Source organism: Penicillium brevicompactum (assembly GCF_028827555.1).
Source record: "Penicillium brevicompactum strain IBT 35665 chromosome Unknown utg000002l_segment0_segment0, whole genome shotgun sequence".
In the NCBI taxonomy this organism is placed as follows: domain Eukaryota; kingdom Fungi; phylum Ascomycota; class Eurotiomycetes; order Eurotiales; family Aspergillaceae; genus Penicillium; species Penicillium brevicompactum.
In genome coordinates, this window is record NW_026623205.1 from 1,370,909 (window position 1) to 1,397,857 (window position 26,949).

At 50.5% G+C, this 26,949-nt stretch overlaps 7 protein-coding genes across 7 annotated transcripts; 4 read left to right on the plus strand and 3 right to left on the minus strand.

The window, feature by feature from the left end:
• Positions 1–2,139: 2,139 nt before the first annotated feature.
• N7506_003248 (uncharacterized protein) lies at positions 2,140–6,868 on the plus strand (the record flags this gene model as incomplete). The annotated part of the gene is made up of 2 exons (XM_056952543.1): positions 2,140–6,374; positions 6,421–6,868. The coding sequence occupies 2 exons, from the start codon at positions 2,140–2,142 to the stop codon at positions 6,866–6,868; spliced, it is 4,683 nt and encodes a 1,560-aa protein (XP_056814235.1).
• A 676-nt stretch (positions 6,869–7,544) lies between these two features.
• Positions 7,545–7,997, minus strand: N7506_003249 (uncharacterized protein; the record flags this gene model as incomplete). The annotated part of the gene is made up of 3 exons (XM_056952544.1): positions 7,545–7,655; positions 7,716–7,828; positions 7,880–7,997. The coding sequence occupies 3 exons, from the start codon at positions 7,995–7,997 to the stop codon at positions 7,545–7,547; spliced, it is 342 nt and encodes a 113-aa protein (XP_056814236.1).
• Positions 7,998–9,330: 1,333 nt separating this feature from the next.
• N7506_003250 (uncharacterized protein) lies at positions 9,331–10,107 on the plus strand (the record flags this gene model as incomplete). The annotated part of the gene is made up of 1 exon (XM_056952545.1): positions 9,331–10,107. One exon carries the CDS (start codon positions 9,331–9,333, stop codon positions 10,105–10,107), a length of 777 nt encoding a protein of 258 aa, XP_056814237.1.
• Positions 10,108–10,249: 142 nt separating this feature from the next.
• Positions 10,250–11,170, plus strand: N7506_003251 (uncharacterized protein; the record flags this gene model as incomplete). The annotated part of the gene is made up of 1 exon (XM_056952546.1): positions 10,250–11,170. The coding sequence occupies one exon, from the start codon at positions 10,250–10,252 to the stop codon at positions 11,168–11,170; it is 921 nt and encodes a 306-aa protein (XP_056814238.1).
• Positions 11,171–18,780: 7,610 nt separating this feature from the next.
• Positions 18,781–22,523, minus strand: N7506_003252 (GAG-pre-integrase domain-containing protein; the record flags this gene model as incomplete). Its single annotated transcript, XM_056952547.1, has 3 exons — positions 18,781–18,840; positions 19,846–21,825; positions 21,906–22,523. The coding sequence occupies 3 exons, from the start codon at positions 22,521–22,523 to the stop codon at positions 18,781–18,783; spliced, it is 2,658 nt and encodes an 885-aa protein (XP_056814239.1).
• Positions 22,524–23,535: 1,012 nt separating this feature from the next.
• Positions 23,536–24,039, minus strand: N7506_003253 (HAT dimerization; the record flags this gene model as incomplete). The annotated part of the gene is made up of 1 exon (XM_056952548.1): positions 23,536–24,039. One exon carries the CDS (start codon positions 24,037–24,039, stop codon positions 23,536–23,538), a length of 504 nt encoding a protein of 167 aa, XP_056814240.1.
• Positions 24,040–25,756: 1,717 nt separating this feature from the next.
• N7506_003254 (ankyrin repeat domain-containing protein) lies at positions 25,757–26,515 on the plus strand (the record flags this gene model as incomplete). The annotated part of the gene is made up of 1 exon (XM_056952549.1): positions 25,757–26,515. The coding sequence occupies one exon, from the start codon at positions 25,757–25,759 to the stop codon at positions 26,513–26,515; it is 759 nt and encodes a 252-aa protein (XP_056814241.1).
• Between the last annotated feature and the right edge of the window lie 434 nt (positions 26,516–26,949).

Sequence of the window (26,949 nt, forward strand, 5' to 3'; positions counted from 1 at the left end):
CACTTGATTCTTTGTTATGCGAGCCTTAGAAAGAAAATGGAAAATTTTAGAAAATAGTTGGGGAATTTCCACAGAAAAAGTTAAGTCTGCTTTAGACTTTAAGCACGCTGACCGACTTCATTGGGAACGTTTGATGATCCATGGAAATCTTGTCTAGGTGGTATTTACTTTTAGCCTAAGAAATTTCTGAAAGCATTCACGGCAGAAAACGTCGGGATTTGACATTATGGATTCCAGTCAACCAAGGGGGTCATTTATTGACAGAACAGGCCAACCACAGGTACAATCGAGCATGACTGTTGGCCACAAAGTCTCCGACGCAATATTTCAACGTCCGTTGAAGCACTTCAGCCTTCATGAAAGAGACGGTGAACGTGGCTAGAACTGGCAGATGAAGAGTGCCACCGCGTTGAGCGATTTAATTGCAAGTTCAATGATGTGATAATTATTTTCTTACGGAATCACTGTCTTTTTAACAGTTGATGAAGTGGTTAACCACACTCAACGGGGTTGTTGAAAGCAATGAATCCAGGTTGAAACTTGAGTCTGTAGGCCACAAAGTCTCCTAACACCATTTCAACGTTGTTCAAATGTCTTCAACGACAATAACAAGACAGTGATTCTCGCTACCAACTACGCAACTGGTTCCTTGGTCGAGACGTAGCCGAAAGATTATAAGAGGAGCCGGATTCCCAGCCCAAAAAAATCAGGACTTCGGTCCTCACACTCCGATGTGTCATGGTTTCCTTCTTGCCTGCGGGTTTGAGAGTCTCCATGGCCACGGCTGTCGCTGCCACGAGCCCAGCGATGTAAGACTTGCGCTACCTCACAGCCAATGAGCCCTGTGACTGTAAAAATGTGCTTCGCAGGACGGGCTCTGCGTCAACAACAATCCTCGCAGGATAGGCTCTGCGTTATCAACTGTGTCTCGCAGGATGGGCGCTGCGTTATCAACTGTGTCTCGCAGGATGGGCTCTGCGTTATCAACTGTGTCTCGCAGGATAGGCTCTGCGTTATCAAGTGTGCCTCGCAGGACGGGCTCTGCGTTATCAAGTGTGCCTCGCAGGATAGGTCTGCGTCAACAATGATCCTCGCAGGGGGCGCTGCGTTATCAAGTGAACTCCGCAGGGGGACGCTGTGATGACAATTGAGACCCGCAGGAGACCGCTGCGTCAACAAGTTCTCCGCAGCCGAGGTCCTGCGTCAACAAAACGCCTCGCAGGGACATCTGCGACAAAAAGCCCCTCTAGCGCGTGCAGGCACCTCTTCGTGGTGCTAGGGACCAGTATTCGAGTCTTCAAGAGTACTCGAAGAAGCCAAGACCTGCGCACCATCTTGATGTAGTATTTTGTACTTCAAAATCATCATTGGAGAAATAAAATGAGCCCTAGATAGAAGCAAACCAATATCAGAATCGTAACTTCATGATCTAACCTTCGTTAGCGAGTGCCGTATTCCCAACCCTCCTGTCTTCATTTTTTGCGGTCGGCTAGTGTTCCCGCCGCAATAGAATGTATCTGCGTCAGAGCGTAGAGCGAATAGAGACTTGGGTGTTTGGGTGCGTCGCGGATGTGTTGATGAACGTTGGTGAGCGTTGATGAACGTGGATGATAGTATGGACGAGGGTTTTGATGTGTATTGTCGTATATGGCCAGACGGTGAAGTTGAGTGATCGTCACCAGACTTCGGCAAAGCCCAGCCAAGCTCATTTCTAATTGTGTTGGAGCACCTGTTTTGATGGTATTGTTCTGTCATCCTGATACGCACTACTCATGCATTAGGGTTAGACCTGTATCTATATTATTGGATTGTGACCCACACAACTCCACAACAATACAACCAATATACACATGCTACAACAAATTGTCAGTGGTAGTTTACCACTAAGCCCGTTTTGGACAGGATCCACAAGAGAAGCTTACTAAGAAGCAAGCCCCTGAGTCTGGTATGTATATAACAGGCGGACGGATGTATTTAGAAGAACAGCTGTTTAGTGATAATCCATTGCTACGTACGAGACCTTACCGATCCATCGATCGTCGACAGTTATGAGCCCGACTCGCCAATAGAATTGCCAGAAGAATTCAACTCGAGCAAACGGAACGAAACGATCCCGATCGGCCACTGAAAGATCTCGCAATGGACTTTGAGAGCAGCTTCCAGAGCAGCACGTCGCTGTACGGCGGCGGTGCAGTGAGCAGCACTCCGAAACTGAAAACATCAGCTCAGTGGAGAGTGTGGATAGCGCATATTCGGTCATACGCTCAGGGGTATGCAGTATGGGAATATTTGGACCCAGCTGTCGAGGCACCACCTGAATTGGAGAAACCCGAATATCCACATCCGAGTGAGGCACGAGAAGGTGCTGAATCGATTCGCGACCTTAGACAGACGGATATGGCAGTCTGGGAATACGTGAGAGATCAGTACAAGGAACGGAAGAGCGAATATGAGCGAGTTCAGCGATACTTGCCGCAAATGACCCGCATCATCCGCGATACGTTAGCTCCTGAGCATTTCCACTACCTTGCGGATGAAGAGACCCCACGGAAGCAGCTCGTGAAGCTGAAAGAGATCTTTGCGCCGAGTGATATAAGAAGGTTGCTCGACGTTCGAGACGAGTGGCTTCGGCTTCGCATTGCATCTCCAAAAGGGACGAATTTAGACACCTGGTTAACGAAGTGGATAGCTCTGTACGAGGAGTGCAAGAGTGCAGGGGTGAAACAGATGGAATCAGACTATGAATGCGTTTATGACTTCCTCCTGGCTGTTAAACCCCATTCACCGGCATTCTTTGCCATCTGGTATGAGAAGACGATTGGAGAAAGAAAGGCTGTCAAGTTTCATGAACTTGTCACCAACTTCCGATCGTACGTAGCGGCAGAGAAGCAAGGAAGAGACACAAACCCAAAGATAAGCTTTGCAACCCTACATGGCCAGCAGGAGCAGAAGCAGCATCAGGCAGCTCAACCGGCAAAGAGCTCGCCGACCCGAGACAGTTTTGAATGTCCCTGTGAGAGGAAGCCAAGATTTCACAACATCAGGACATGCTGGTATATGAGGGAGGATATCCGACCAGATGGATGGATTCCAAACCCTGAGATTGAAGAACGAGTCAAAACCAAGATGAAGGACTCGAAGGTTCGGGTTGAAATAGAGAGAAGGCTTCAACAAGCGAAAGAGCAGGAAGAAAAGAAGTCATTCCTGAGCGTTCAGATGGAAGCGCCAGAGTATAGCTTCTTTACCTCTCAACTTGGCGGTCCCGTGAGCGCATGGCCTACAAAAGAGGATTCGATGGCCAACACGAAGAATAACATTGCCACAACGACGCAAGATAAAACCTCGTATGCTCTACAGAAGAGCTGGGTCCTTGATTCAGGCGCGTCGTGCCATGTTTGTAACGACAGAAGTCGGTTCACGAGCTTCAAACCAATCACTGATAGCATTCGGACCGGAGACTCGCAAACAGACGTGAGCGGCATCGGGGAAGTACGAATTCGAGGCAAAAGACCCTGTACAGGAGAGACCGTGGTGATCAAGCTGAGCAATGTGCTCTATTCGCCAAATTTCCTGACGAACCTAGTGTCCTTGAAACTTCTGCGAGATCACAATGTCAAATGGGATGCAGACCAAGACATTTTATTCCATCATAGCGAGGGGATAGCGAAGATCGAGTTTCACCATGGAATGTGGGTGATCGAACATAACGAGATGGAGACCGCGCTTGCAACCCACAGACGGCAAAGGGAAGCGCACCAGCCTCGCCAGTCCAAGAAGCCCAATCGAAGCTCAGAGAAACCGCTAGTCTCTAAAGCAACAGCAGACGTATGGCACCGAAGAATGGGCCATATGCACACAGAGAGACTTGAGATACTCGAGAAAATGGTGGAAGGAATGGAAATCGTCGGGCCTATCAGCAAGCAGTCGGCTGAGCACAATCCAGAGCTGTGCCAGGTCTGCCAGGTCACGAAAGCCCACCGTCAAATCTCAAGGAGAGCGACTGGACAGACGTATGGGCCGTACGGACGAGTTCATTTCGATCTGATTCACATCAACGAGGGTTACAATGGCGATCGATGGATAACTCACTTCTACATCGACGGAATGAGGTTCCATGCAGCGTATACCCACGAGAGCAAGAATGGCGTCCAGTTTGCAGTAAAGGACTTCCTACCATACGCACGGCATGTGTTAGGGATACCTTTAAAGGTTGTCAAATTTGACAATGAGCGGAGCGTTAGCCATGATGTGGAGCGAATCATCAGGGAGAATGGTTTTGTTATCGAGCATTCAGTTCGAGCCGCACCAGAACAGAATGGACACGCGGAACGATCTGGGGGGGTGGTCATACAGAGAGCAAGATCACTGCTCGAGGATGCAGGCTTACCAAAGAATCTGTGGCCTGAAGCTATCCGAGCAGCAGTCTATATCCTCAACAGATCGCCCACGCATGTGGCTGGACGATGGATCATCCCATGGCAAGAAGTGACGAAGAATGCTGGACACGAGCAAGCAGTCTCAGTCGCAAATCTGAAGGTGTACGGAAGCTTGGCGTACTGCAGGATCATCAAGATTCCTCAATCGGAGAAGATGCTCCCGAGAGCAGAGATTGGATATCTCGTAGGCTACGTTGCCTCGAATATCTGGAGGATCTGGTTCCCACAGCGAAACAAGGTGGAAGTCGTGAGAGACGCGAAATTCGACGAAACACGGAAATATAAGCCTGATAGGTTGCCCGAAGAGATAGTCAGCCAGATGCCTGTTCAGATTCCGGAGATTATTGGAGACGTGGAAGATGCAGAGCCCACGAGAGGTTCAATTCCACTAGTCATGCAGAGCCGAGCGCGTCAGAATGCGGAGAAAGGACCAGAGAGATTGGCGCCGTCGACTCAGGAGAGACTGCCGACGCCAGCAGATTCGGCCAAGGAGACAAGAGGGACAGAAGAAGAAGAGGGAGATACTATCCTAGAAAGATTTCCAGCGGACCCGCCGATCCCTACCACTCCATCGCAGACTCCATCCGTTGTCGAACCAGACAATGTTTTCGAAGAACCCGACGACGTCCGACAGATAACAAGCGAGCTAGCTGCCGAACAAGAGAGAAACTCGGCGCCGAGAGACATCCACGGAGATGTAGACGAGACGAACATCGTCGTTGGTTCGAGGAAAAGGAAAGCACACGAAGACCCTGACTTCGTGAGTATGCTTGCAGCTCAGGACTCACCCGGAATACTGTCTGCGTTTACGGCAGCGCATAGTATAAAGCAACCAAGGGGTCAGATTCACCGGGACGACCTCCCGCCGGAGCCGGGAAATTGGAAAGAGATGACGAGGCACCAGTATTCGGAAGCATTTATGGCAGCAGCAGCTACCGAAGTGGCAGGCCTCGAAAAGAAGAACACATGTGAAGTTGTCAAAAGACCGATGGATCCGAATAAGCAGGTTCTCCCACTGACTTGGGTGTTTACCTACAAGTTCGACTCGGATGGGTACTTGGTGAAATTCAAGGCAAGGATTTGCGTCAGAGGAGACCTTCAGGTCATGACTAGCGACGAGAAACGAGCTGCCACACTCGCAGCGAAAACCGCAAGAGCGATATTCGCGATGGTCGCTGCGTTCGGGCTCGATACGTATCAATCCGACGCGATTAGTGCATTCCTGAACAGTTCGCTAGACGACGAAGTCTACACACAGATGCCTGAAGGCTACAGAGCCTCTGGGAAGTGCTGGAGACTACTTCGAGCTCTTTACGGACTAACAAAATCACCCCGACTTTGGCAACAAGAAGCAACACGAGTGTTCAAGAAGCTCGGTCTTACACAAGTTCCCGAGGATCCTTGTCTATTTACGGCGGACAGGATCATTGTCTTCTTTTACGTCGATGATATTATTATCGTGAATCATCCGACTGTACGGAAAGAAGCCCTAAAACTAAGGGAAGCTATCGGGCATGAATGGGAAATAAGAGGACTAGGTGAAGCGCAGTGGTTCCTTGGAATCCGAATCATACGGGATAGAAAGCAAGGGAAGTTATGGCTCTGCCAGGATTCGTATTTACGATCTATGGGCATGAAATTTGGAGCGATCCATCGACGGCGATGCGATACGCCCCTTCCCGTGGAAGATCTGCGACCATACGATGGAAAGGCCTCTCCTTCAGAGATCCATCAATATCAGCAGAAGATTGGAGCAGCTCTGTACGCAACCATCATCACCCGACCAGATGCAGCACGGGCGATTGGCAAGCTTGCAGAATATCAAACCAATCCAGGACCCAGACACCTTGATGCCATCGATCGTGTCATCTCCTACCTCTACCAGACGAGGTTCCTCGCTATCGAATATACAGCGAATAGGAGATCTGAGGCAGTCACGTTCGCGAGTGACGCATCTTTTTGGGGACAACGCGGACCGAAAAAGTTCAGAAGGGTATCTTTGCACACTTTTCGGTGGCGCAGTGGATTGGAAGGCAGCAAAACAACGGACCGTGACAACGTCAACAACAGAGGCTGAGCTGTTGGCGCTCACGGAGGCAGGGAAGACAGTACAATGGTGGATGAGGTTATTCAAGGAGATCGGATTTGATCCTGAGCACCCGATCACTATCAGATGTGATAACCAGCAGACGGTTGACTTACTGCGAAAGGAAGATCCTCAGCTTCGGACGAAGCTTCGGCACGTAGATATTCACCGTCACTGGCTAAGACAGGAGGTCCAAGAAGGAAGAATCTCCGTTGAATGGGTTCCCACGGCCGAAATGGCCGCGGACGGCCTCACCAAGCTTCTCCCGCGGAAGAAGCATCAGAAGTTTGTGGAGATGCTAGGCTTGGTGGACCTGAGAACACATTTATCTAACCATGAAGACTGATGAAGCAGAAGAGTGGCAGGACAGGACTCAAGTGGAATCGGCCTGCCCTGGGGGGGGTGTGTCAGTGGTAGTTTACCACTAAGCCCGTTTTGGACAGGATCCACAAGAGAAGCTTACTAAGAAGCAAGCCCCTGAGTCTGGTATGTATATAACAGGCGGACGGATATATTTAGAGGAACAGCTGTTTAGTGATAATCCATTGCTACGTACGAGACCTTACCGATCCATCGATCGTCGACAGTTATGAGCCCGATTCGCCAATAGAATTGCCAGAAGAATTCAACTCGAGCAAACGGAACGAAACGATCCCGATCGGCCACTGAAAGATCTCGCAATGGACTTTGAGAGCAGCTTCCAGAGCAGCACGTCGCTGTACGGCGGCGGTCACTATTCTGGCGAGCGGGCGGTTTTGGTTTCACTCAATAGGAAAATTGATTCCTCCACCGATGCTCTTCGCTGAGGATTGAGGACTTGGGGCAATTGTGCAACTTCTGGATTTCTGGCTGAGTTCCTGATCATACTACATCTACGATTCTATCCTTGACCATAGTCTTCCCAATCCACTTATCTGCTTAGGGAAACAAAACATGAAATTTGAATGTACCAGGTCCAATATAAACCGCAAGTGCGACCAATCAAATACCCATATAGAGTCCATATGTTCAATCCTCATTCATTATTTATTTCCGGATCGCTTGTGAGTCTCATAAGGCAAATGTTTCGTCTTCTGCTGCATGGCCTCGAAACTGGGATGTTCGCCATCATATTCACCCCGATCCGCTCTCACCTAATTGAATTACATATTAGCTCAAATAGATTTTGCGAGGTTGAAAAAGGGTATTCTCACATTCTGCTCGCTAGTGCTCGCCAGCTCAGCCTTCCACTTTCCCTTTCCATCTTGGGTTCCCTTGAGGACCTCTTGCTTGTGGGATTCGTAGTGGTTGGGTAGGTCTTCACGGTCTGCGTACTTTTAGTAATGGCGATTGCACATAGCTCTGGTTGAATACTGACGTCTATCATTCTCGTTCAAGCTTCGCGCTGATGAGGTGTGGAATGTAGAGGCAGGGAGGGCGAAGTTGGAACGGATGGCTTGGCGGGATGAGGCCCGGATAGAGGCGGGGAAAGACATTGGTAGAGATAGAGAGGTAGAGGCAGAACTACTGGTTCGTTCAGTAGGAATTGGATGGGAGATATGGTGGTTTGGCGTTGAAGCTTTGAATGGAAAATGAGGGAGTTTGGAAGTTAGAAATAAATTGTTGACTGGAACTCTCAGACGTCCCTCTTTTTCATGGGGTTCTTGGATTGATATGACATCTGGAGCTGCATGAGTGGCTTAACCCGTTTCGTGTGATGCTATATGACATCATACTAGAATGGAGTAAGATCTTGAACGTGCAGGTTATTGCCCCTAGTGGATGGGCGTCCGAAACTGAAGTGCTTTGCCGTTCATTTGTAAAGGGATGGGACAAGTAATAATCTCGACTAATCTTTGCCGTATTACAATCCGTGCGGTCGCACGGACGGACACCAAATTTTCAGGACAAGTTCAGAGTTTCCTCACATACGACCAGCGCCGGTGCTTTTGCAAAAGAATCATTACTCCTCTGCTACATTGAAGAATGACTAGTGGAACCAGGGGCCACAGAGTAAATTGTAGTTTCGTCGGGGCTGGCGGTATCTCTCTCATGCAGCTTGCCCACAACGGAAGGAGCGGCTCGTGCAGTAAGTCAAAAATATAACTCTGCAATAGCTCCAAATTCACCGTATCTTTGAGGGCCAACAGGCGCCTCTGATCACCCAAAGACAATCCAATATACAAGATCCAAAAAGAAGCTAGACAGAAAAATATATTAGAAGTTCAAAAAGTCTTGAAGGCCGAGCTTCAACGAAGTCTAGGTCGGGTCAGACTTGGCGCTTGTGGAGAGGTTAGTGCGTTGATCCAGATCCACATTCCAGTTGAACCTGCAGCTCAAAACGACCCATACCGATTGTGAAGTGAGGGTGCTGGCCGCGAACGGGGCGTGCGAATCATTTCGGGGATTTAAGTCTTTTTCCTTTTTTCTCCCCTGGTTTGCTCCCTGTTATCTTTAAGTCAGACCCGCATGGGATTCATCCTGGGAGCACAGTCACGCTGATCATATCTATTTGTATATAGCCATACAGTTGCTCAGTCTTGGTCGCTTTGTCACATATTGTCGGTTGCATCGTTTGCATACAAGGCATATTTTGGATGGCTAATTCTGTTAGAGGGAGGAGTTTTATTGGGGTTGCCTCACGTGATGCCCGCACAGAGCCCACCGGCCTACGGAGGGGTTTCTTCCCTCCTGCAACTGCCTCACGGGAGTCAATTGCTCGCCTCTGCTGGTAGCCCGTCATCTCTCACGCAGTCAAGACTCGTTTTGTTTCACGTCCTTTCTCTGCGGCAATAACACCGATGAGCCTTGACCATATCGCTCTCCACCATGACGTTCAGCCAGTCCAACAGTGTCACGCCTGCCCCACTCGACTCCGCTTGGCCCCCGGCCCACATTTGGGAAACTATGGGCGCGGCTGACCGTGCCAGTTGGCTAGGACAGATACAGAGAGACAGGGCCAGGCGCCTTGAAATGGATGTAGCGGAGACAAACCTCCGCCACAGAAGGCCTCGTGTGGACCTGCAAGGTGACGAGAATCTCGAGGAAAACCGTGAGCCACCCCCTGAAGTCAAACCACTCATCGACATATTTCCGGGTGTCTCCGCCGCCCTTCTTACTCGCGTCTTCGAGAGGAAGTTGAAGGCGACTGAACTCATACGCTTCAAAGAGAAGTCAGTCACCGAGCAAGAGGACCAGGAGGACAGGGTCTTCAAGATGACCGAGTCGGGAGGCACAGTAGGCTTCAGGAAGGCAACGGCATCGCTTAAGGACTGGGGCCCCAACCCTCAAACATGGACGAACTGCTTCCTTACATACCTAGCCGTCATAGGATATCTCTTCGGCGAGAAACATCCAAAGGCAGTCCCCAACCTACTTATGTTCATGAGGCAGATCCTTGACCTCGCTCAAACATATCAGTGGTCAGAAGCAGTACTGCCGCTCGCCCTTAACTTCCACCAATACACTCTGGATAAAGGAGAGCTATCGACGGAGAACAACTTCGTCACAGCCCCATTTCGCGAAAAATATCTCCGTCACAATTGCCCTGCCTGCGAAGTCACCGGCAAACCCTTCAGCCCGACCTCGTCAAACAAGGTCTACTAGGTTTTCTAACAATGAAACCGAGGTGTGCGATAAGTTCAACACCACAGGATGTCTCTGGGAAGGCTGCAAGAGACGTCATGGGTGCACAGCATGCGGTCTAAGCCAGCATGGCGGATCCTCTTGCCGTAAGAAGACATAGCAAATGCACCCTACCGTTAGGGAACGCACTGCAGAGGCCGATAGGAGTTTCAATCCCTTACCACCAAGCCTAATACCGCAGGGCCAACCGCCCAGGCCCAGTACTGCTATACAATACCCCGTCTTCAACCCGGAGCTCCCAAAGCTACAGTTCTCTCCGTCACCGCTATATGCAAAAGGCTGGAGCAACCTCCTACGCCACTATCCAGGCGATCTCAAGTCTACCATCACTGGCATCATGACCTACGGCGTCCAGATTGGCTATAGGGACAAGAAGCAGTTTTATCACTCCTCCAACCATCACATACGCGAACTTGAAATGATCTCGGCCAAACTCGCAGAGGATCTTAACCTCGGTCGCATTAGATTGGCCTGTAGGCCCTCCTTCGTTTCACCGCTGGGGTTAGTCCCTAAGCACCATGGGGGATGGCGCCGCATCCATGATCTATCCTGGCCCCCTGGACAAGGCCTTAACCAGGGCATACCGGACTCCTGGTCAGCTATTGAATACACAACAATCGATGATATCTACGAGCAGGTCATAAAAGCTGGCCCAGGTTGCACAATCATCAAGAGGGATATTAAGGACGCCTTCCGAATAGTCCCTGTTGCTGAGGATAACCAGCATCTTCTTGCCTTCCAGTGGAACGATTGTACTTATGTCGAATGCTGCCTCCCCTTTGGCCTCGCTACGGCCCCATTTCTCTTCAACCTCTTCGCCGAGGCTCTCCATTGGATAATCCAATGCCTCCTTGCTGTATTCTATATCAATCATTACCTAGATGACTTCATCGCAATCATTCGGTCTCCCTCAGTGTCCGACCCTATTGGTCCCTTTGATGAGGTTTACAACGGAGTCACCGCCTACCTGCGTATCCCTCGCAATACCAAAAGGACCAACAAGGGACATGTGTTACAGTCTTAGGTATCCAGATCGACTCTATTGCAAAGGAAGCTCGCTTGCCGCCAGACAAGTTGTGCCGCGCCACATTGGACGCCGCAGCTGCCCTGAACGCATGGAATCTCTCCCTCAAGCAAACAGAGCGTCTCACAGGCTCATTAGCCTTCTGTTCAAGAGTAGTCCGGCTTGGGAAGACAAGGCTACATTCTCTATACACCTTCCAAGCTGCCTTCCCACATGGGAGGAGAGCGCGCCGCCGTGTCTCCTACGAGGTACGTGACGATTTGGAATGGTGGAGGGACTACTTTTCTCTTTTCAACGGCGTACTCTTAATTGACCCCCGACGCCGCTCTATAACGCACCTCTACACAGATGCCTCCAACACAACCCAGAGGCTCTTCTTCTTCTCATCCAAGTCTATATCAGACTGCTAGCTGGCCCATTGTCACCAGGTTCATACAAGCAATGCTGCCTCACTGGCCCTTGATCAAGACGCACACGCGCACATCAATACAACCGAAGTAGACGCCATTCTACAAGGCTTCCTACCCTTCAGCCACCGTTGGCTTCATCATTCTCTCGTTATCCGCACAATTAGTTCCACAGCCTACACAGGACTGAGCAAAGGCTCCCTTTATGGTCCGCCTAACGAACCTCTGAAATGCCTACTTATCCTAGCGGCGGTGAGAGACATCCAAATCGTGACACATTGGCTCCCTTCCGGGGAAAACACACTAGCAGATGCCCTCTCCCGTAATAACTGTCAAGAGGTTGCTAACATTTGTCCCCACTGGCAGGACCTCTCGGTGTTGAACCGCCTGCGTGGTTCTCTTCACGAGCTCCTCAGCTCAATGCAGGCCACTTAAAACTGCTCTGGAGCGGCCTCAGCGCTAAGACGCGTTCCGTCTACCACTCTGCTCAACGCAATTACGAAAGGCACTGTTCGCTACAGAACTCCTCGGCTTGGCCAGCCTCAACACGGTCGTTAACCTCCTGGCTAACTCCACGACTCCTTGGGAATTCAAACCAAAAGGCCGTCAAGCCCGATACCGCACTCGCCGACCTAGCCGCCCTCCGAGCTTATCATATTGACAACTTCCTTGAGGATAAACTCATCCATAACAAGCACTTTCGACGCCCCATAGACAGCGCGAAAAGACAACCCAATCACCAAAGTTCGGGTCAGAAAACCGATTTCGCGTGACACCATTACGAAACTATCCGCGGGCCTAGCCACACTCCCGCCACAGACCTTAGATATGACTGCAAACCTTCTAGACGACTTAACCTTCGCAACTGCTTGCCGTGTACCATTTGCTGGGTTCCTTCTCCTCGGAGAATTTGCCTACAAGACACAAGACCTCGGCACACGTCCTTCCATCTTAGCCACAAAGCTAACGCGCTCCGACGTCAGATTCTCGTCCTCTTTAGACCACGTGCAACTCACACTCAAGCGGAGCAAGACGGACCGCCGCCACGAAGGAGCATAGATCATCCTTGCGAAAACAGGAGACGGAGCTTGCCCGGTTGATGCGCTTCAGAAGCTGCTACTTCTCGACCCCAAAGCGTCCGATGCCCCGTTGTTAACTCCTTCAGGGGAATCAGGGCCACCATAGAACAATCCATAGTCAACTCGTGCCTGCCTTCGTGTAGTCATTTGCAGGTCCTCATTCCCATTGTGTGCCATGACGAAGATAGTTATCAGGATGCTTGGGAAGTTGGGAGTTGGTCGTAGGGGCGGTGGGAGGTGTGTGGTTGGAACTTGGAAGGTAGCAGGATTTTAAGAAAAAAACTTCAAGGTAGTACTATTAATTATGCAAGTAATACCTGCATACTACCGACAATATCGGCCGTTATATATCGGTCGACAATTTTGTGAGCCGATACGATAACCGATAATTTTTTGAAGCTTTTGTAGTAGCCGATACGATACCCGATATGGAGAAATTCTGCCGATATCGTATCGGGAACACCCCTACTTGTAAGAACAAAACCTGATGTCGACGATCGATGGATCGGTAAGGTCTCGTACGTAGCAATGGATTATCACTAAACAGCTGTTCCTCTAAATACATCCGTCCGCCTGTTATATACATATGTCGGAACGTGGTCGTTACAGTACGGACTAGTACGGGCATAGCCAATTGAGTACTCGAGAGTGTGTTTTCTATATACTAGAGAAAGTGCAGAATAAATAGGGGATGAGCTTAGTAAGGTCGTTGAGAGCCTTACGATCGTCAGGCAGAGGGGGTGCTGAATATTCCTCGGGCGCACTAGTAAAATGGCGACCCCCTTTTGTTGACAACATACTCAAGACTCAGGGGCTTGATTCTTAGTAAGCTTCTCCTGTGGATCCTGTCCAAAACGGTCTTAGTGGTAAACTACCACTGACACCTGACCGTCAAGCCGATTTTTATCGACTTGAACCTGGAGGAGACTATTGACGCTGCCTTTGAGCATGTGCAGAGGTATGACATCTTGATGTCGTTCTCCAGGAAATTTGGGCATATCGATGTTCTAATCAATAATGCTGGGATTGCACACGTTGCTCCGGAAGCCGGGAAAAGTACACGGTTTTGTTGTAGTTCAAAGATATGGATTGAGTTATTCTTCCAGAGGGATACATGAGCCTATATATACAGCAATGAGCCAAGTTGATTTCCAATCAACTTGGGTTGTCCATATTGATACCTCGGACTTAATTCCGACGGTGCGGCTTGGTTCCTGATCTGCACCAGCCTCATGTCACAACATTCCCCCTCAGGATCGCTTTGTTGGTAAGGCGATACTGGATTAACGCTGTGCAGGCAAGCCTCGGTAAAACCACTAAAAAACCTTCGTGGGAAAATAAAGTGGAAAGAGCGCCTGCGCTGTCACGTTTGTTGCCTCTGAGTCTCCAAGGCTTCGATTCCTAGAAGACTACAGAACTTGACAAAAGCCGTAGGTCCCAACGGCTTGGTGAGACCGTCAGCGGCTTGTTCCTCAGTAGGAACATATTGAAGACCTATCTCGCCAGCATTCAGCACTGCTCGCTGATAATGGAATTTCACGTTGAAATGTTTGGTCCGTTTGTGGAACTCGGGGTTGCGCGAGAGGGCAATGGCGGACTGGTTGTCAGCCATGATGTTGGTAACTGGAGACCGATACAGTTGTGTTTCGGCCAGAAAGGTGCGGAGCCATTGCAAATGCAGAATGGCATTGTATTGCCCGATGTATTCGGCATGAGTTGTAGACGTGGCTACTTCCCCCTGTCTCTTGGACGACCAGGAGACCGGCGCACCCGCAAGTTGGAATACGTACCCGGACGTCGAGTAGGCTCCATCAGTGACGACAGAGCCGCCAAAGTCGGCATCCGTGTATCCAATCAATTGTCCGCTGCGGTATGTGATGCGATGGTTTCGTGTGGCTTTGACATAGCGAAGCAATCGCTGCAGGGCGACCTGGTGGTGCGATTGCGGCTGAGACGTGAAGCGACTCAACGTGCCCAGCGCAAACGCGATGTCCGGTCGCGTTCCAACCATCAGATACATCAACGAACCGATGGCGGTTGCAAATCGTGCTTTGGCTTCCTCGTCTGGAGGTGCTTCGTCCGGATGATGATTCAAAACTTGCTTGGGATTCATTGGGGTAGTCTTCGCCTGACAGGTTTCCATGCCAAAGTCAGACAGAATCTTTTGGATGTACTGGTGTTGGTGAATAGAAACACCTCCGTCGGCATGATAGTCGAATTGGATTCCGAGGAATGAACGCGGAGTTCCAATGTCGTTCAATTGAAACTCCTTCTCCAATGCTTGTTGCACTTGTTTGATTTCGTGCGAATTGGCTGCCGTAATGAGAAAGTCATCGACATAGACACAGACCACGCAATCGGATTTGTAGAACACGCAGTTGTCCGATTCTGCCATGGTGAAGCCATGGGCGGCCAGCACACGGTGGACGCATTGGTACCAAATCCGCGGGGCCTGTTTGAGTCCATACAAAGAGCGGCGAAGCCGGCATACGTAGCCTGGCTCTTCAAATCCTTCGGGCAACTCCATGTAGATGGAAGAGTCCACGTCACCGTGTAAGAACGCCGTGACGGCGTCGAATTGGTGAAGCTTCCATCCGCGTAATGCGGCGCTGGCAATGATGCAGCGGACTGAGTCCATTCGTGACACAGCAGCAAACGTTTCGTGATAGTCGATGCCATGTTTCTGCCGATATCCTTTGATCACCAATCGCGCTTTGCGCGTTCCGTTGACTTTAGTCTTGAAGACCCATTTGCAGCCAATCACATGATCTCCGGCGGGAACGTCCTCTCGTCGAACCTTTTCCCATGTTCCGTGTTCGAGAAGCGACGCATATTCTTTCTGAATGGCAGCCCACCATTCCAGCTGATCTGAACCCGACACAGCTTCCCGAAAGGCCACCGGGTCGACTTGCCTGGCCGGTGCGGGATTCAATGTGCCTGTCGAGTATACCTTGCCTAATGACTCTAGAAGACGCCGTGAAGGTCGTCTTCTGCGGCCATAGACGGAATAGCCGAGGTCCTGCGTGGACTCTGCTTCCTGTTCAATTGGATTGACCGGTGGAGGTATTTCCTCCCCATGCTGAGACGGCGTTTTGTCTTGCTCGGATGATAAGGGCAAAGGCGATACCGGCGGTGTCGGCAGCCCATTAGCCAAGGAAGGTACTGACGGAAAGACCGATGATGGAGGATCGTTGTCCGGGAGGTCGTTGCCTGATTCCCCCTCGATGAGTGGCGCCACAGGGGTCCTCTCATCGAACTCGACATCACGGGAAAAGACGGTCTTTCCGGAATGGATCTCATACAATTTGTACTGGTTCGGCTCACAGTAACCTAGCAATCGGCACTCGGACGACCTGGGTCCGAGCTTTGCTCGATGCTCTTTGGGAATCAACACCCATGCGCAGGAGCCAATCCGTCGCAGATGCAACAACGAGGGCGGCTTCCCGTAAATGATTTCGTACGGGGTCTTCTTCTGCAAAATTGATGCTGGCGCGCGCAACTTCAGATAGACCACCGTTTCTAAAAGCTCAGTCCACCAGGAAGGAGGAAGGTTCGCATCAGACAGGAGCGTGTTGATCCGCTCCCGGATAGTGCGATTCGTGCGTTCCGCCAGTCCATTCTGCCCTTTGCAGTATGGCGGCGAGGTGTCAAACTCAACTCCCTGGGTCTCGAGGTGTGTTCCGATCGGCAGGTATTCTCTCCCATTGTCGGTGAGGAATCTCTTGATCTGGGCGCCGAACTGTCGGTGCACCCAGGCCTCAAATTGTCGGAACTTCTGGAGCGCTTCATGCTTCCATCTCATGGCATATGCCCACGAGCCACGAGAATAATCGTCAGTAAAGGTGATTACGTACCTGGAGCCATCTTTGGCGATCGGCATCTCCATGATGTCGGAATGGATCATTTCAAAGATTCTCGTTGAATGCAGACGTGGCCGTCTTGCACGGGAGTTCCTCTTCTGATGCTGCTTACCCGACATACACGCTGGGCACTGCGGCGTTGCCTGCAGCTGCGCCTGCGTTAGCGGTCGGTACGGAGTGCCGGTCTGCCGGAGGACCACCCTCAAGTCTCCCCGGTTCAGATGTCCCATCCGAGCGTGCCACATCGCTTCGGAGGCCTGGTCCACTCCTTTGCACGCATCTTCTTCGAGTATCACAGCTTCACCACCGAGTTCAGAGGTTGACGTTGCGCATTGTGCGTCACTTGACTCCTGAGGGTCGTCGACGTCCATGGCCACCGCCTGCGGTTCCAGGGAATCTGCATGGCCACGGGTCGCCGGCGCCCTCGCCAGTTGGACTCGCTCTCGAGATCTTCTGCTCACATGGCACCGCAGGATCAACAGATCCTCCTCCGCATGGTAGGCAGTCCCCACGGTCCGTCCTCGGCGTTGCACAAAGACGTTCTGCGGGTGCGCCACCACCGAGTAGCGGTCTCGCAATAATTTCGGCACGCTGATCAGGTTCATCCCGACGCGTGGCGCGAAGTATACATTCTTTAACACCAGGGGTTGGTTGAACTTCCCCCGGAGCGTGAGCTTCACCGTACCAATCCCTTCGGCTTCCACTGGATCACCCGCCGTGTCCAACATCTCGCGGTGGGGCCGCAGACTGCTGAAGCAGCTCCGGTCCCAGCAGATGTGGCTGGTGGCGGCCGAGTCCAGGATCCACCGGGGTTGCGGTGCGTGGGTATAGAGGGTCGTCACCCTCGCCCTCACGATATTGATCCTCGGTCTCTTGGAAGTCGGCGGGCCCTGCCGATCTTCTCTCTGGCTTGACGGTATATTATGCATGTTGTTTCTTGGTGAGCCGGAAGCACTCCGTTCGGCCTTCAGGGCATAGTCCCTAGGCGGGTGTGTTTCGCGCTGTTTCTTCCAGCACTCCGCGACCACATGGCCGCGCTTCTTGCAGTAGGTACATTTCTTGGGATTTCTCTGCACTGCATTGATTGACGGCCCTGGGACTCCCTGCGGGGGCACGGGAGACTCCTTTCGTCGGACCGTCTGCTCGGCGTTGGACAGCCGATTTCCGATCGTGGTCGGGTTGACCGGATCCTTGTCATTCTGGATCGCATCCACAACCAGGATGTATTCCGGTCCGATCTGCGTGAGCAGAATCGCAATATGTGTCTTGTCACCGATTGATCCTGGAGCGATGGCATTCAATCGATGTACGAGCAGCCGTACGCGATCAACAAAATCACGCGCACTGGCGCATCGTTCGCCGGTTGTCTCGCGAAGTTGAGCAAACAGTTCGCAGAAGGTGGCGAGTTCCATACGCCGGTACCGTTCTTCAAGTTCATTCCAGAGGTCACGAGACGTCTCTAGTCCCGCGACATGAATGCTGATGTGGGGGGACAGGTACCGGAAGATGGTGTGGTAGGCCTCGGCTTCGCGGCGCGACCATTCACGGTGGCGCTCGAATGCCTGGACCTCCACTTCGAGGCGCGCTTCAATGGCTCGCTGCCTCACCGCCCCATTGAGGTGGGGCTCCACCAAGGGGTGGATGTCCGCCGTAATAGGTTTGGCGTACTTGAATAGACAGTCGGGACCCTGAAGGTCGCCCGACACGACATCCCAGACCTGCCTGGCTTTGAGGTAGGAGGTCATGAGACGTTTCCAGGTCGCGAAGTTATCGCTTCCCGTCAGAGGTTCGATGGCCGTGACGGCTCGGTCAGGAGAGTCATGGACCAGAGCAGACATAGTGATGATTGCGAAAGCGGGGTAGATATATAATCAAGGTAGATGAGATGATTCTCAGATGAGTAGAGACGGCACCCGAGATTATGCTCTCGGGCTCATAACCTGTTGTAGTTCAAAGATATGGATTGAGTTATTCTTCCAGAGGGATACATGAGCCTATATATACAGCAATGAGCCAAGTTGATTTCCAATCAACTTGGGTTGTCCATATTGATACCTCGGACTTAATTCCGACGGTGCGGCTTGGTTCCTGATCTGCACCAGCCTCATGTCACAACACAAATGGTTCCGTCTCCTTTGCAGCCATGGCCAAGAAGGTTGGAATGACCTTTTCTTCAGGTACGTTCAAGAGCGCAAGCTCTTCGTCTCCATCAGGTTTGTCCAATGCGGCTTCCGAAGCCCGAAGTTTTAGTTCAGGGTGTTGATCTAATGTTCCTTGTTGAACTTCATGGACCGGCCGATGGAGCTCTGAATATCGTTGCCGTTCTAAAATTGGCCCTCGTTGGTGTTGCTGGTCGCCACCGGATGGTGAATCAATCCCAAGGACAGAATCCTGATAATCAGGTGATAGTGGCTTGAGGGTGTTCCCTCTCCGTATGGACGATAAGGTTATGTCTCCTTGAGCAGCAACCGCGTCGCCCTGTTGCTGGTCGCCACCGGGTGGCGATTCAATCCCAAGGACGGAATCCTGATAAGCAGGTGATAGAGGTCCGAAGGTGTTCTCACTCCGTGTGCGCGACAAGGTCCTGTCTCCCTGTACAGCAACAGCTGGCTGCGAGTCATCGTCACTCGTTTGGGACAACGCTTGAGTTTGCGAGTTATCGTCACTCGGCTGGGTAAGCACTCGCGAGTTATCATCACTCCGAGGCAGTGTGTGCGAGATATCGTTTCTCGACTTAGGTAGGGCCCGCTCTGGGGGATCCATCGACAATTGGCGCCCCGAGGCAGGCACGGATGCTTGCCGTATTCCTACCGACGGTTGGTTTATTAGTCCCACCGTCCCACTCCCCCTGCGACAGCAGCCGTTGCCTCAGGTGAGCCGTCTTGTCTGGCTCCCACATCTTGTAAAGTCTGTGTGGAGGGAGTTGTAAGGACTTCTTGAAATTCAGCGTTTGGTGTTCCAACGATTCTCCCGTCTCCCAGGAGGATACGGTAGTTGGTATTGCCCTCGTAGCCCAGCAAAATACATGGCCTTGTTCGTGGATCCGTGAGCTTCTTTCTTTGCTTTGGCGGAATCAAGTATTCTCCTTTTGATCCGATGATTCTTAGTCTTGAGAGGTCAGGTCTGTCGCCGTACCACGCTTGGTACGGAGTCATGTTGAGCTTGGATGACGGCGACCGATTCGAGAGGAAAGCTGCAGTTCGAGCAATTTCTGGCCAGAACTTAGACGGCAGCCTTGCATGTGCCAGCGTAGGCCCAAGACGGTCATAGATTGTCTTATGAGCTCTTTCGGCAACCCCATTTTGCTGATGTTGATCCACTCCTGTCACCTCCGCTTGGATTGCGCGCGAGAACAACATGAATTTCATCTCGTCTCCCATATGTTCAGATATCCGGTCCAGACGTATTCGTTTGCATTTTCGCTCGGGGCGCTCGTTGTGGTCGAGGAAGAACCGCAGTGATTCTATGACGAAGTGTTGTCTTCGCGGTATCGGGAAAATCTCGATCCAGCCCGTGAAGTCGTCAACGATGGTTAGCCAGTAACGGCTGCCATCTAGGCCCTCATCGAATGGCCCTGCGACGTCAATATGGAGGAGGTCCATTGTGTGTTCTCCTCTCCTGCTGACCCTTGATCTTCTGTGAGACCTTTCGATCATTCGCCCCTGCAGACAGGGATTGCATGGATGACGTGCCTCCATGTCCCGCACGCCATGAGCTTGCTGCTTGAGTCGCCGAAGGTTTGCGTCACTCATATGGGCAAGCCGGCTGTGCCACAGAGACATTTGTGGGCCAACATGGTAAGAGGGGAAAGTCAGACTTGCCCACAGATCGAGTGCGTAGACTCCATGATATTCACTGGCAGTAAACAGATTCTTTCCGTTTGACTTGTTGCGAAGGATCGCATCCCGGCTTGAGAATTCGACTTTTGCCCCTCGTTGGAGAAGCTGGAGCACCGATATGAGATTGGCATGTGCAGATGGAACATACAGGACGTTATCAAGCACTAGCCATTTCTTTCTGCCGCGTACATTGCACAGGATATTTACTGTTCCCACGCCCGAGGGAGCTGTTGAGGTATCAATGCCTCTCAGTGAAGGCCCATGATATTTAGCCATTTGGACAAACCTGGAGGCGCTATTGCAAACATGTTGAGCGCATCCACTATCCACGATCCACGCGTCACGGATGGAGGGGGTCTTTATCGCCATCATAATGGGAACATGGTCAAACAGGGTGAGATTGCCCTCGATATCGTTTCCAAATGCTTCGTTGACATCTTTTCCGGAGATTTTCGTCGCCATGAAGGTTGGTTTCTTCGGGTCTTTTGGACCACTCCCATCGTCGTCCTCGTCGTCCGTCAAGGTCCGCCTCTTCGACTGTCTGCGTCCGCCTATGTGCATCCTGCCTGGTCTTGGTTTCGGTCCGTCTCCGTCCTTCCTTTGGACCTTCAGTCTCGGGTTCTTGGTGAAACATTCGGCGTCGATGTGATAAGGTTTTCGGCAGAAGGAGCAATATGGGACGTTATCAATCTCTATCCGACAAGTAGTTCCGTCCGACGACGGTATGAGCTTCTTGTCACCTGGCCCACGGACTAGGGCAAGAGCAGGAAGAGCTTGCGACTCCATTGCTTGTTTGCCCAATTGCCCTTTTCTATGCTCTTCCTCAATGGCCTTATTCTCGATATAGTCAAATGTAGGTGCTGCTTTGATAATACTCCCATTTGCATCTCTTTCGTTGACAAGGTCCATTTGTCGGAAGATATGATCGCGGAAGCTCTCGTACTCGGGGCCGAGTGCATGAACAAAGAAAAATGTTCGCTCAATTTCGGAGGTCACGCAATCAGGGTCAAGAAGGAGTTTTTCAGCATGAATCTTCCTGATCTCTGCCCCCAGCGCTTGGGTGCTCCCACACTTGTCTCTTGTGAGGGCCATGTATCGTCGTTGGAGGCTAACATACGTGCCGGAGCCTTCCGGTTTGAAGTTGTCCTGGACTGCCTTAAGCAGTGCTTGAACTCGAGGTATCTCAAAAGCATTGATTCTTTGCGCCGCATTGTGTGTCAACTTTGCCGTAATCATCGCAGAATAGAACTTTTGGCGGTGAATCCATTGCCGTGCTGCTTCTTCTTCTGTCGGCGGAGTCGCTCCATCGTCGGCAACCGCAGATATCCGAATGAACTCATTGACCTTCTGATTCCACCGAAACCAGTCTCTGGCATTGTCTAATGTTGGAATTCCGTTATAGAACGTATTGATTCCGAATTGCTCGAACTTTGCGATTTCAGTCATGTCGGCAGAGGATGCTCCTCGGAGCTGAAGAATTCAGAGCTAGATATGTCGTTGGGCCGATCAGAGGTAACCGAGCCACTATTTGACGACCGAGGAGAGCGCACCTCCAAGCCGAAGAGTTCAAGGCTTGACGCGGCACTAGGAAGGCTTGAGACAATGGAAACGCTTCGATCTGATGAGCTTGGCGTAGGCATCCGAGATGGAGGAGTATAGTCGCTGTCTGGGATCCCCTGTCGATTGAGAGAGTACTTGTACGATCTAAGGAAGTGGGGGAAACGGCGTCGGTCAACTAGATATTGCGGCTTTCTTGGAGGGAAGTTTGAGGGTCTGTTTGGCCGGAGTTCGTAGCGACTCGAGTTGCACTCGTTGGAAATGAATAGCCTGTTTCTATCCACGGGACTTTGAGGGGTCGATGCCAAAGCCTCAATACTGTTTTCTGATCGACTGAGATTATCCGAGATGGAATGAGTTTTGGAGGCACTTGAGAAGCCTTTGACCGAGTTGCGAGGATCGATGATTGGGATAGTGGCGTTCGATGCTCGGCGTATGCGGTCTTCGGTAGACTGGTGCCAGTAGGCTCCTCGGAGTGCGCTCAGAGAAAGTGATGGGAAGTATGACTTTTGGATTTGCTTGAAGTGCCAGTGGCAAGTGCGTCGGAGGTACGAGAGAATCTTCAGCTCCTCGTCTGTCCAAGAGTGTCTCTTTTGTAGTGCTTTTCGCATTTTACCTTCCGAAATGGCCTTGTGGCTGGTGACTCCAAGAAGATAGATACCGAGCTTGTTGAAAATGGTGACATGTCTCAGCAGTAGGTAACGTTTGCAGTACCTCGTGGCAGTCCATAGTGTAACTGTAGCAATCATGGCACACTGTCTATGGCTATTTGGCAGAGAAATCCCTAAGGCTTGCTGCAAACGGCGACATGTCCCGGGTATGGAGGCAACCTTGCGATACTGCGTGCCCTTGTCACAGTAGCAATGATAGCATGCTGTCTGTAGCTCTTCAGTGAAAAGAATTTCCTCCAGGTTATTGCTTCAGGAGAGGGTTGAGCAATGTGATATCGTATTTTTCATCAAGTTACTGAGAATATATGATCAGTTTCTGAAGTTCATGGAGTTGGTCTCTTGACAGAGAAGCTTAGCTGTAATCATAGGCAAGGGATTTTTGGTATTTAGATGCCTGCATGCCCAAAGGTAAAGCCACTCGGGCTCATAACCTGTTGAGATAGGTAGTTGTAATATTCTTATTAGGGTTACTATCAAAAGTGGGAAACCCGTCTATTTAAATGTACATCGCTAGTCTCGCCACACAAGCTTTGACCACCGTGATACTCAACAGGGGCTTCGAATCTATGGCCGATTCGATTCGTCAAAATTCGCGAACTTCGAACAGGTTCGCGAACTAACATCTAGCCTTTTTAGGAAAAAGGGTTTGTAGAACAATTTTTCGAGATGCCCGGCCCCTACAAGAATACTTCTGCAAGTAAGGTCTAGAATATCAACCACTTGTATGCCCAAAAAGACTATTACTGTATAACTATGAAGACTTCCAACGTGCAGCATCTTTCAGCCTTAATAAGGTCCCAAGGGTCTTACCTTTCATGGAAAAACGTCGAATCCCCAGCACATCTCTCCCACCATTGAACAATCTCTCGATATCTACCTCTGCTGCCGGTATAGCAAGGTGATCTTGTGCTACCTTTGCCATACAACTAAATTCAAGCATGTTGGCCTTCCATCAGTTTCGTATAAACTCGGACTGGCTCTGGCTTGTATCAAAACCAGTGCTGATTGTCGGAGTATCAAAATACTTGTCGATATCAGACTCAGTGACGTTATACTGTGTAGGCTGAAAGGCTTTCAGAAATCGATATTCAAAGCTCTTCCAGTTGGTGTTTGGAGTAGTCGATACAGGCTGTTTTGTAGTGGAATATGCTCTCTTCAGGAACTCCCGAATTCGGTCAATAATCTTCTCTCCATCTGGTAGCGTTTTGAGCCACTTGGTCTTGATTCGAGGGTCCAGAACGCTTGCGATATAGTATATGTCGTTGTCTTTGATGCAGTCGTGGTACTGTTGTCTCGCTTGTTTGAAGCAGAGCAAAAGGACGTTGAAAGTCGTGGCTTTTATATAGTCGAGTTCAGATGCCACTGAGACTTCGAGTTGCTCGTCGAGAAGGCAAAATACGAAGCATAGGTGCCATCTGACCAACGTTGAGGTGCACTCGAGGCGATTAATTTGCATGTAAGGTCGTTTATTGAGGCCGAAAGGGCAGCTCGACTGCACCAACAAAATTGACTGTACATCACAAATAATTTTCGCGGTATCTGGCGTTGGAATACATGGCCAACCAATTTTGAAATGATAAGATCTCGAATTGAGGGAAACAATGTTTCAACATCTTACCAGCTCCACTTTACTAGCCTGCTTGAGCCCCATGGCTTATACTACCCTTACTGCGCCTTGTTGTGATCTAGTCAATTGTATCATCATGCTCCATCAGTACTGTTTAATCTGTGAGGCTTCATGCCGGAAAAGGCTAAAAAATTGATTTATTGCGGTTTTTGATTTTGTCTCTTCCAAAACTTCGAGAGGCTTAGTCCTCAAAGTAACGCCATCATAAAGGAGACTCCGGGCGCTTGAGAAGTTTTCAATTGCAGGCGTTGAACAAGATCTTCGGTTTTGAATTGATAAGGGGGCTTAGAGGAAGAGTGGTGGGGGCGAGTGTTAAACCGAGCATTTTCTGGTCTAGCAGTATTCCATCAATTATCGAATGATGAACAATGGTAGTTCAAAGGAATTATCCGCTTTTCTAGTGTTTTCGAGGGAGGGAGCACAATAGAGTATATACATACAGTACAGTGCGACCATTTTCCGTCCACCTTGGTCAATCAAACCCGCCGCCTCTTCACTCACAATCTGATCTTTACTGAATGTCATAAATATCCTGTTCGTGTCATTCTCGATTGTCGCATCGAAGTGGGCGCAGGGCAGATATCTTCTGGAATTTGCACGTTGAACTTGAATCCAGACCCGTCCGCTCACAGGGAAAATTATTACTTGCGGAGGAATTTTTGGCTGTCCGCAATGGTTGCCCGCGTTTTGAGCCCCGCTTAGCTTCTCGCAGGCTACACGTTCCTAGCATCATATCCGACCCTGGGATCCATATAATGGCTGCTAGGCATGTTTGTGAGAATTCTGCGTATACATCTATGGACTTTCAATATGAAGAAAGCTATCGACTACCCTAAACACAAGACATCGTGCGAGGAAGCAGCAGAATAGTGGAGTCCTGGGCCCACATGGACAGCGTGGGCCCGGTAGATCATTTCTCTAGATATCCCGTAAACTTCATGACAATCCTGCCTAGCAACCCTGCACACTAGTCCTGGGAGCTACAGCGCCCCTGGAACGCTTCACCGAGATCCTAGGGCCGTTCAAGGGTTTTGAAGATCCATGTGAGGTCTCTTTGGGACAGTGGCGCCGATCTTGGTTCAATGCTAAAGTGCGTAGAACAATTAGGTACACAATCTCCGTCTTCCATTCCACAGCATAGCCATGAACGCTGCACTGATGGTTAGCATACCTTGACCGCCTGTCTCATCATCACTTTGCAAGTATTCGACGGCTATTCTTTGATCGACATCATGTCCTGTCCCTGTTCATTCTCGCCTCCATCTCGGGTTTGAGATATGAGCTAGATAACTTTCATAGGAATGCGCGTCACTTTCCTTTTGCTGATCAGATGCTGATGATCGAGAATGCTCAGGATATCCTGACAATGGCACTTCTGAATACAATGATTCAGGTATAAAGAGGGCTATGTTATCATCTGATCCATTACTAGCTTCTCATTTCTGTCCCAGAGCAGTCTTTGTCACAACTACCTGGGCAATTTCCCCCAATCTCGCTCAAAATATCATATCCGTCAACAGCGTACCATCTCGAAAGTTCTGCGGACATGTACCGCCCTGAGGGCCCTCCGAGTGTCGAGTCCAGCGTGTGCTGCACATCCTCAATGTCTATGTCAGAAAAAGACAGGCTGGAGGTGGACAATCTGCAGATACAACATGACCATGTGCTCGCCTCGTGCCCTTGCCGGGCCCCAAGTGTACTCACCTGGGCCATCATACAGGGCAAGAGCTGCTTCGTCCAATACATGATGGGGCGGTTCCCTGTATGCGTCAACCTTCCAGATTGGAACAACCAACGACCAATCATGGTGGCTATGGAATATCGACAGCACGAGATCTTGCAATCGCTCCTCTGCGATCCACATACCAACGTGAACGTCGCAGATAAGAGTGGGCATACTCTTCTCCACCTTGCTGTGATTTACGACGATGTGACGGCGGTCGAAATTTTGCTGAAGCACAAAAATGTCAACATCAATGCTCGAGACAGCAACGGCGATACTGCACTTCTACTGGCTGCCAAGATCCACGGCTGTGATCAGCCCAATAGCAACCGGATACTTGATTCACTGTTGTCGCACAAAGACATTCGAGCCGAATCGCTTGATTATTCCGGTCGTTCGGCCCTCTGGCACGCAGTGAACACCTGCAACTGGCAGTTGCTTTGCCTTCTCGCAAAATTTCCGCGGGTTCAGACCAACGTCCCTGATCATCAAGGTGTCAGCCCGTTAGCCCGGGCCGTGATCCGCAGACGGCTTGACATTTTCAATTGGCTTCTTGCTACCTTGCCGCGAGACATTGCCTAGGGCTGACGGCTCTTTTATTGTAAATATGGTGACATGAGTAGGTTCATTTCTATAGCTTGCTGAAAACCGTGCCAAATCACTAAACCGGCGTCGCAGAAATTCTACGCCCGCTCTCTTAAATAACATAATTACCACAAACCAAATTTTTCTGACTGGGAACAGTCGTGAGTTTTCATTCCGTAGGCGCATTTCCAACATGACTCGGCTGCATTATGTGATTGCAGCATTGTAAGAACACTCAGTCGTATTTAAACAGAGCTCGATTGCCCGACGGAAGTTGTTCAACTGATTTTTTAAAATTCGATCATTCTATCAGTTAGTGCTCACAGGACGAAAGAGAGCATTCCTCTCATGACACACGAAGACGTTTTGCATCTCTTGTCCCCACTTGACGCGGTCGTCGTTTTGCGGCACCCCGTCGCGGCTTAGACGGT